The sequence below is a fragment of the Setaria italica genome, chromosome VII (assembly GCF_000263155.2).
Source record: "Setaria italica strain Yugu1 chromosome VII, Setaria_italica_v2.0, whole genome shotgun sequence".
Lineage (NCBI taxonomy): Eukaryota > Viridiplantae > Streptophyta > Magnoliopsida > Poales > Poaceae > Setaria > Setaria italica.
Window position 1 is genome coordinate 5,441,151 of NC_028456.1, and position 10,194 is coordinate 5,451,344.

The following is a 10,194-nucleotide window of genomic DNA, read 5'->3' on the forward strand; positions in this document are numbered from 1 at the left end:
GTGTGTGAGTGCATGGGCGGCGTGGTGGTTGTGCTGAAAGTTTGCCGAGCGCCCTAGATCTAGCACTCGGCAAACCCCTTTTGTTTTTTTGCCATTTTTTTCAAACGGTTAAGAGGGACTTTGCCGAGTGTCGTATAGGGGACACTCGGCAAACCCAGTTTATATTTCATGCATACTTTTTTCTTCTTTTCCTTAATGTATTTTACTAAATTTATTCCGATGTACTTTAAAAATACCTTACAAGTTCACTCTGCAATGCATATTTTATTTTTCTACGATTATTATTCCATTATTTCATGAAGTTATAGCTCAAATTCAATTTATATCAATTATAATTCTATAATTGCAGTTAATAAATTAAAATGATCAAATGGATCCAAAAAATTACCAAAATTTGACATGAACCAATCTATGTTGTATATTGCTTATACAGAAAGTTTTGAAGTCAAACCCTAATTCGACCGGTGACTCCAAATCTTACCGGATCCTTCTCAACGCTACGATTCTTCTTCGCAGATACTTCCGTTTGTAAGCATTGTGTGTGGCAAAATATGCAAAATTTTCTCAATTTTTTACCACAGCCTCCACATATGATATCATCAGGTCTTGACAAATCTCATGATTTTCAGACTTTGTTTGCTTTTTATAGAATTTAAAAACCATTCGGCCACACATTCGTGATCGTGTTTCCTGAACAAGATGTTCGAAATTTCCTTTCATTTCCCGGGTAAGGCCTCACATTGGACTCAAGAACATGAATATCATTTTCCCACTCATTTTATTCCATTATTTCAATCACTTGCAGTTCAAATTTAACTTATACCAAAAAATTCCTCTAAATGCAATAAATTAATTAAATATAGCAAATAGATTGAAAAATATACCAAATTTTAAAATATAGTAACACATATTGTATGAGGAGAGTAGGAAAAGTTTGGACCGCAGGAGGTGAAAAAAACTTATTATTTTGCCGAGTGCCTTGTAGGAACACTCGGTAAACATATGACTTTGCCGAGTGTTTCTATAAGACACTCGGCAAACAAGTGTCTTTACCGAGTGTCACTAACAGACACTCGGCAAAGTGCTAACGGTCGACACGCTATCTAACGGCTATCGCACGTGGTGGTCACGTGGTGGTGTTTTGCCGAGTGTCCATTCTTTGCCGAGTGTTTTATTTCCGACACTCGGCAAATCTTTTGCCGAGTGTAATTTATATGCCGAGTGTTTTTAGCTCAGCACTCGGCAAAGGGTGTTGTTTGCCGAGTGCCCGAAGGAATGCACTCGGCAAATATAAAACACTCGGCAAATTCAAGGTTTCCATTAGTGCTGTCACCTGTTGTAAACCTGCATGTTTGTCCACATGTATGCTGAACTTCGAAGATGAAATCAATAAAATCAACCTAGTACCTGCACTTGGAGATCAGCTTCAGAAATTGTATTGCCTTGTGCTTAAATATATGATGTTTAAGAGAACCAAATTAGCTCATAAGAACTCGAGTACTACTCATGTAGTGTTCGGTCAGAATTTAATGACGCGTTTTGCCTTTGCCATCTGCTGAGAGTTCAGTTCTTTGTGCTGATTCGTCCTCTGCTTGAAACTTCTGATGCTTGCATTTACAGAAGTTACCGCTCACATGGGGTGAACAATTTGTACAATTGTACATATCGGTAAGTAGCACTTAAGTTCTCTTACATCAAAATGATTCCCAAAAGGAAAAGAAAAACTGAAAAAGGATTTGACATGAACTAATCCTCAATTGGCCGTCGATGGTTGGCACTTGGAGAAGTGCCAAAACCTAATCATATCAGTGATAGCTAGTGCGAGAGGAGAGCCTTGTGGCACTGGCAGCTGCGGCAGTGCGCGTTCTTGCCGCCGCCATTTTTGGTGTCGAAGTAGCACCTGGCGATCGTGTCGAAGAGGATCCCTGCCCCGACACCGACGGCTAGGTCGATGTTGTAGTGTCCCCTGCACGCCCCCTGGAGCAGGTTGAGCGCGTCGTAGAGCCACGCCAGCGCGACCCGGCTCTTGCGGCGCATGTTGGCCGCCACGATCACCGCACCGGCGACGTGGCCCGAGAAGAAAAGGAAGAAGGAGAAGTCCATCCCGGAGCCTAGGAACTCCGTCGGCAGCGGGAGCTGCATGGCGCAGCCGAGCACGCCACGGCTGGTGAACATCATGAGCACGGCGACGGCGGCGCGGGGACGCTGCTCCGTGAGGATGGCCCACAGGATGTACCTCGCCTGCATCACGATGAACACATGGAAGCATGCGTTGCCTCTGTTAGTGTCAGCGCTGAGCTGGTCACGTTCTCACATCGCGCTCGGCTAGGATTCCCGCGGTGGATATCTGTCGACGGCAACCATGAAGATGGTGGCGAGATGCAGAGTCTTATCAGGAAATCGGTGCCTCGATCTTGCGCGGGGCTGCGTGCCGCCGTCACGCAGTTGGCCGCGGCCCGCACGCGAAAGCCCTGCCCCAATCCGACCATACCGACCTGGGACGTGCCGCTCGCCGCCCTCCCCCAGCGCTCGCTCCTGCTCGGGTGGAGGCTGGGCCATATCGTCGCGTGGGGGCCGCGCATCGCCGTCCTGCAGTTGGCCGCGGGTGGCGCGAGGAGCCCTCTGCCGCACCGCCGCCACCGCCACCACGATGCCAGACGAGAGTGGATGAGGAAGAAATGAAGAGGGAGATGAAACGAATAGAGGGAATAAGAAATGAAATGAAAAATGAAATTAAGAAATGATATATTTCAATAATGTCACTGGCCATATTTACAATCGTACCCCTATACCATCTATACTGCTCATATATACTACCTATACTACATGGAAAGGTTTTAATAGTATTTCAACCGTCGGATCCTTCCATACTAGTTCTTTTCGAACACTGGTACATGGTACAGGATGGTATTGTGTAAAAAAAAGCTCCGTGGGTAGACGAATAGATCGCCGAAGGCCCGCGATGACCCGTAAATACATCAACGGGAAGGGGAGAGATGGAGTAGCCGTGCTGCCGCCACCTTCCTCAAACTGCGCAGCCTTCCGACAAGATTCTCCGGTAGCAGCACGATGTGTGCAGGAGGACGGAGGTTGTGCGAGGCGTCGCCGGTGGTCCGCCCATGTCATCCCGAGAGGTGACGCGGGCGCTGATCCGTTTTTTTTGCAAAAAAAAAAAAACAACTAATAATCTCAATATCAACGAGAGTTTCGTCCGTCAACGCACGGGCATATTTTTTTTCTAGTTAGTAGTAAAAATAATTCCGCATAGGGCATAGTCGGACCTATAGGTGATGTTGCGTGTATAGGGAATAGGGGTTATTGTTTATCAATTTTGCTGTGATCCTGTAACGCATGGGTGGGTGTATGCAAAACTGATATTGACGAGTTATATACTAGAGGCGTAACGCATTGAATAAAAAAAGATAATGCTGTTTAGCATATGAAGTGAGAAAGATAAGAACAATAGATCAGCTTGACTCAAACACAAATTATCATTGAAAAAATCCAAATTTAAATTAAAACATTATAACTTGAGTTCTCGCCCCTAACGAAGCATATAGGAAACTTCTTATCTAGTTATACGACCCCACATAACAAAACATCAAATGAGAACTCCATATATATTATGAGCTGCATTTCATCTGTTGCTGCTACAAGCTAGCCACTAATGTTCTTCTTGCCAAGGACCTCCTGGAGCATAGAATCGAGGGTTTCAAGCTTCATGGGTTTGGGCACAAACACATTAGCACCAGCTCCGATGAATGCCTCCATGCCACCAAAATCTGCTGAGACTCCAACGATCTTCACCTCAGTACCTCCCATGGCACGAATCTTGGTCACAGCCTAGAAAATGACCAGGGAAATTTTCGTCAGTGGAAGTGTAACTGGAGCTGGAAAAAGTCTATTGTAAGAATAAACAGAACCAGTTCGCTAGCTTCGTATAATCTGTAAGTATTTTAGGTAACTCCACAAATGAAATGATCAATAAGTATTGTTTGTAATTTGAAATACTACAACAGAAATTTTTTCTGCAACTTCTGGACAAATGTGTGGATGTGCAGAGAAACATTAAAGGAAATAATTATATACAAATCTAATAAGGAATTGAAGTACCTCAGAACCAGTCATTACAGGCATATCCTTGTCAAAGAAAACTATGTCAAATGTTTTCCCTTCAAGGAAAAGGTCAATAGCCTCTTTGCCATTATGAGCAACTGTAGCTTCACAGTTCAGTTTGTGCAGCATACGCAAGAGAATTACACAGTCAACTTTGATATCCTCAACGACTAGTGCCCTTGGAGCAGACCCTTGGTTCTTGGATGCCATGAGGAAACTGCTGCAACCAAAATAAAGATATCAATAATTTTTTAGATGCACCAAACAATTTCAAGGAGATTTCGTCTGGTAATATCATGAAGATTAAGCAAAACCGTAATATCACGAGAAATGTATATATCAATCAACTAGTTCACAATATAATGACACACTTCTGAAAAACTAGTTTATGATGCAAAAAAGGATAAACATAGAGGGAAGGAAGTCCATACCGACCTTTACATGAGATGATGTGCGTATCTTTCTTGCCACTCCACTGCCTCTTGGAGATCTGCCCAACAGGCCATTTTATAGCCGAAGCCAAGGGCAAAAGCTTTGCCTCGCCGAATCTGAGAGATTTTCCTCTGTGTGCTTGAAAATAAATGCGAATCCAAAATTTGATATGGTCAATTAATTCAATTCTTGTTCCAGATCAAAATGAGATCTCACATATCTTGGGCTCTGACACGTGTATGGATGGCGTTAAGTTATTTATGAGTTCAGTCTTGGCCATTGCATGTGAATCTACCATTGTATCCTTCTGGACGATGAGCAAGCCGTTTACAGCCTTTTTACAGATAGAAAATTTATTAATTTTGTGTTGGCCTATTGTCAGGGTATAGAAATCCTCCTTGGGTTCCAGTTGGAATTTCTAGTTGTGAAGAATCTTGTCTGATTTGTCATTAAAGATAGCACTGTATTTCTGAAGAAAATGGCTAGTGGAATTCCCAGGATATCAGAAAAGATTACATTTTATTCCCTCTGTTCCAAATTGTAGGTCGTTTTAACTTTTTTAAACTAGATATAATGTAGTCTAGGTGCATAATAATATCTATAAACCTAGACAAATCAAAACGACCTGCATTTTGGAACAGAGGGAGTAGCAAACCTGCTTTGGATTCTAGTTGAAATTTATAGTTGTGGAAGAATCTAGTGAGATTTGTCATTAAAGATATCACTGTATTTGTGACGAAAACCGTTACTTGGATTCCAAGGATATCACAAGGGATTATATTTTTGCAAACATGCAGGTTTAATGTATCTGCAGCCATCATGCACTACTACAGAGTCATTAGTATACACTAGTAGAGAATTGGCTTTCGATGTGCCCCCTTTTGTCCCGGTTTAAAGTTGGCCCAGGATAAAAGGGGGTGCGTCATGGTAGGCAAAAATGGAGGGGGGAGTTAGTCCCGGTTGGTAATTGCAACCGGGACTAAAGGGGGGGCCTTAAGTCCCGTTTGCAACGGCTAGCTGGGGCGCGCCGGTGGCGGTACCATTTTATCTCGGTTGGAGCCTCCAACCGGGATACAAAGTTTAGTCCCGGTTGGAGCCTCCAACCAGGATAAAAGGGTGTTCCTTTTGTCCCGGTTGGAGCCTCCAACCAGGACTAAACTCTCAACCGGGACAAAAGGTGTTCCCTTTTGTCTTGGTTGGAGTTTTTAACCGGGATAAACACTCATCCCCCATTATATCCCGAGACAGAGGACTTTCTTCCTCCTCCAGCCCGAGCCAGTCCAGCACATTGACAGAGAGCTGAGCTTCACCTACTCTCCGGTGGTGCCGAAGCAAGGGAGGTGCTGCCCGAAGTTTTTTCCCTCATTTTCGTGGGAATTTGACTCAGCCAACACAAGTGTTGTGAAGGTTTGCTACTTCATCCTCGTGTTATGCTTTGATTTATGCTTTGGAGATGGAAAGATTATTTGCTAGAATGTGATGAAGTAGAAAATGGAGAGGTATTTTGAGGTAGAATGTGAGGGAGATTGATGTGTCATATATAGTATGCATTCTTGCAGTGGTTTAAGAATGATGCTACCTTGTCTAGACGGTTTATCTTATCAAATTCAATATGATTTTTCAAATCCATACTTGTTGAACTTGCATACTGTGGTCATATCTGCGAGGATGTTCTCTGCCGAGCAGCAACGTATGTCAAGAAGGAGGTTTGATTTTACGAGAAAGAGTGGATACGGACATCGTGACCGTGTCCCCTTTTCCATAGCATCTAACCTCTTTCATGACGAAGTGCGGTGCTGCCCAGTTGAGAACATGCTCGCGAGATGATCACGGTCTTCAAGTTCAACAACTTCTGCAGTGGTAAGGAAAGAATTTTTGTACATAGATGACTTCTGCTACTTGTTGAACTTATCAAATTCAATAAGGTTTTTCAAATCCATACTTATTGAACTTGCATACTGTGTTCATCTCTCCGAGGATGTTCTCCACCGAGCAGCAACGTATGTCAAGAAGGAGGTTCGATTCTACGAGAAAGAGTGGATACGGACATCGTGACCGTGTCCCCTTTTCCGTAGAATTGAACCTCTTTCATGACGAAGTGCGGTGCTGCCCAGTTGAGGACATGCTCGCGAGATGATCACGGTCTTCAAGTTCAATAACTTATGCAGTGTTAAGGTAATAATTTTTGTACATAGATGGCTTCTGCTACTGGAGGAAGTGGCGATGGTGGGGGCGATCGTGGTTCCTATTTCGGCAAGGGAAAAATCATAGTTGGCCCTCAGCATAAGCCGAATAAAAAGAGCGCGTTGGAAAAAGCAATGCTTCGTTAATTGCAGCAACGTCATGAAGAGCTGTTGCCGCGGGTCAGAAACCTCCTTTTGGTGGTCGTTATGCTCCACCCTCAGTCCCGGGTATTTCACGTCCACTTATTACTACCGTTTCAGGCGGCACAAATAAACCTAAGGATGAGGCTAGGTCAGCGGAACCTTCGTCTTCACCGTCCAAGGATGTTTAAAGTCCTCCTAGATAATAACCAGTGGATGGCTTGTTGTATTGTATCATGTTGTTTGGATCTTTAATTTAAATATATTTATTTGGATCTTCATGTTGTTGTATTGTACCATGTTGTTTGGATCTTTAATCAATTTTCACGCGTAATCCATTATCAAGTGTAATCCATTTTCATGCGTAATACGATGCAGATGGACCGGCAATGGATGTATAATGCAGACAGGTGAAGCAAGGTATTTATTGATGGCTTGCATTATTTTCTCGAAGTGGCCAAAGCGAACAAGCCAGAGAATGGGTTCGTATGTTGTCCATGCTTCCAATGCAATAACAAGAAGGAATATTCAAAGGATTCCTGGGGGACTATTCACAGCCACTTGTTTAAACACGGTTTCATGCCTAACTCTTGGTTTGGACCAAGCATGGTGAACTAGGGGTCGTAATGGAAGATGGCGAGGAGGAGGAAGAAGATGACACCATTCCGGACTGGGTTGCAGGCCAAGCTTTTGCAGGTACTACAATGGGCGAGGCTGATAAAGATGAGTTTGCAGAAAATGGCCCTACTGATGACCTTGGTCAGGTGATACGAGATGCATATAGAGATTGCGAAACTGAGAAGGAAGCAGTAAAGTTGCAGCGCATGATAGATGATCACCAAAAATTGTTGTACCCAGGTTGCCAGTAGGGCCATAAAAAACTAGGTACGACACTAGAATTTGTGCAATGGAAGGCAAAAAATGGTGTGTTCGATAAGGCATTTCAGGGGATGTTGAACATTATCAAGAAGATTCTCCCCGAGAATAATAAATTACCGTCCACAACATATGAAGCTAAACAGATTATTTGCCCTCTCGGATTGGATGTTCAGAAGATACACGCATGCCGTAATGACTGTATCCTCTATCGTGGTGATGAATACGAGAAATTGGATGCTTGTCCCGTCTGCGAAGCCCTGCGGTATAAGATCAGGCGAGATGATCCTGGTGATGTCGAGGGGCAGTCTCCCAAGAAGAGAGTTCCCGCGAAGGTGATGTGGTATTTCCCTATAATACCACGCTTGAAGCGCTTGTTCAGGAACAAGGCGAATGCTAAGTTGATGCGATGGCACAAAGAAGACCGTAAGGAAGATGAGATGCTGAGACACCCCGCAGATGGGGTACAGTGGTGATCAATTGATAGAACATTCCCGGACTTTGAAAGTGAAGCAAGGAACATAAGGTTTGGTTTAAGTACTGATGGATTCAATCCATTCGGTGAGTTGAGTAGTAGCCATAGTACTTGGCCTGTGACCCTTTGTATGTTCAACCTTACTTCTTGGTTGTGCATGAAGCGGAAGTTCATTATGATGCCGGCGCTTATCCAAGGCCCAAAACAACCCGGCAACGACATTGACGTGTACCTAAGACTGTTGGTTGATGACCTTTTACAGCTCTGGAAGGAAGAAGGTGTACGTGTGTGGGATGAGGATAAACAAGAGATCTTTAATCTATGAGCATTGTTGTTCGTAACCATCAATGATTGGCCTGCATTGAGTAACCTTTCAGGACAGACAAATAAGGGATATCGGGCATGCACCCACTGTTTAGACGACACAGATAGCATATATTTGAAGCATTGTAAGAAGGTCGTCTATATGGGTCATCGTCGATTTCTCCCTGCTCACCACCAGCTGAGAAAGAGCAGGATGCATTTCAAAGGGGCGCCAGACCATCGTAAAAAACCTGCACACCGTAATGGAAAGCGTGTCTTCGAGATGATGAAGGATGTAAATGTAGTCTTTGGAAAGGGTCTTGGTAGCCAACCTGTTCTGAACGACGATAACGGGCATGCACCCATGTGGAAGAAAAAGTCAATATTTTGAGAGCTACCTTATTGGGAAATCCTAGAGGTTCGCAACGCAATAGACGTGATGCACCTGACGAAGAATCTTTGCGTGAACGTGCTAGGCTTCATGGGTGTTTATGGGACCTCAAAAGATACATTGGAAGCACGATAGGACCTGAAAGCCATAGGGCAACGAGATGACCTACATCCGAAAAAGAGAGATAATGGACAACACTACTTACGTCTTGCCAGTTACACTCTCAGCAAGGAAGAGAAGGATAGCATGTTTGAATGCTTGAATAGTATGAAGGTCCCGTCTGGGTACTCCTCGAATATAAAGGGAATAATAAATATGAAACAAAAGAAGTTTACAAATCTCAAGGCTCATGACTACCACATGTTGATGACCCAGTTGCTTCTGGTTGCACTGAGGGGTGTTCTACCAGAAAATGTCCGGTTGCCACTCGTAAAGCTATGCGCGTTTCTCAATGCGATTTCGCAGAAGGCAATCGATCCATCCAACCTATCAAAGCTACAGAACGATGTGGTGCAATGTCTTGTCAGTTTTGAGTTGTTATTTCCACCATCCTTCTTCAATATTATGACGCACTTAATGGTTCACCTAGTAAAAGATATTGTTATTCTCGGACATGTATACCTGCACAATATGTGGCCTTTCGAGAGGTTCATGGTAGTCCTAAAAAATTATGTTCTTAATCGTGCCCGTCCAGAAGGAAGCATCGCCAAGGGATATGGAACAGAGGAGGTGATCGAGTTTTGTGTTGATTTTATTGATTCAATTGACTCGATTGGGGTTCCAACTTCACGCCAGGAGGGGAGGCTCCGAGGAATGGGCACCCTTGGAAGGAAATCAAGTTTGAGCAATGATACTGATTTGTTCGACAAGGCACACTACACTGTTCTACAACAGTCATCCTTTGTGTCTCCGTATATCGAGCAGCACAGGCAGATGGTAGTTTCCAAAACCCGACCAAACCCGATGCTTGGCTTACCCATCATCACATGGAAACTTTTCCCTCCTGGTTGCGCCAACAACTTATGGGTAACTCTGAGATTCACCCACAGCTTGGCTGGTTAGCCACGGGACCTGCTAGCACAATCGTCAAATTCCAAGGCTATGAGATAAATGGTTATACATTTTACACGAGAGCCCAGGACCAGAAAAGCACGAACCAGAATAGTGGTGTCCGCATAGATGCCATGGACAGAAATAATAGCAAGGAGTTGTATTATGGTTTCATACAGGAGATATGGGAACTCGAATACAGACTGCTGTACATCCCTCTATTTCTT

The 10,194-nt window shown here is 43.8% G+C and overlaps 2 protein-coding genes across 2 annotated transcripts; both read right to left on the bottom strand.

Annotated features, from left to right (window-relative positions):
* Window positions 1–1,815: 1,815 nt before the first annotated feature.
* On the bottom strand, window positions 1,816–2,559 carry LOC101777653 (phosphatidylcholine:diacylglycerol cholinephosphotransferase 1). The gene is made up of 2 exons (XM_004977705.1): window positions 2,496–2,559; window positions 1,816–2,276 (listed from the first exon to the last, which is right to left on the bottom strand). The coding sequence occupies exons 1-2, from the start codon at window positions 2,557–2,559 to the stop codon at window positions 1,816–1,818; spliced, it is 525 nt and encodes a 174-aa protein (XP_004977762.1).
* A 993-nt stretch (window positions 2,560–3,552) lies between these two features.
* On the bottom strand, window positions 3,553–4,327 carry LOC101778077 (two-component response regulator ORR42). Its single transcript, XM_004977706.2, has 2 exons — window positions 4,114–4,327; window positions 3,553–3,843 (listed from the first exon to the last, which is right to left on the bottom strand). Exons 1-2 carry the CDS (start codon window positions 4,324–4,326, stop codon window positions 3,658–3,660), a joined length of 399 nt encoding a protein of 132 aa, XP_004977763.1. The 5' UTR covers window position 4,327; the 3' UTR covers window positions 3,553–3,657.
* Window positions 4,328–10,194: the final 5,867 nt, after the last annotated feature.

Bases quoted from the DNA above. Each gene is read 5' to 3' on its own strand.
- LOC101777653 (XM_004977705.1), bottom strand. From the start codon at position 2,559: ATGGCCCAGCCTCCACCCGAGCAGGAGCGAGCGCTGGGGGAGGGCGGC. The intron at 2,277-2,495 runs GTCGGTATGGTC...ACACTAACAGAG, and splicing joins CGGCGAGCGGCACGTCCCAG to GCAACGCATGCTTCCATGTG.
- LOC101778077 (XM_004977706.2), bottom strand. From the start codon at position 4,326: ATGGCATCCAAGAACCAAGGGTCTGCTCCAAGGGCACTAGTCGTTGAG. The intron at 3,844-4,113 runs GTACTTCAATTC...GTCATTTTCTAG, and splicing joins CTGTAATGACTGGTTCTGAG to GCTGTGACCAAGATTCGTGC.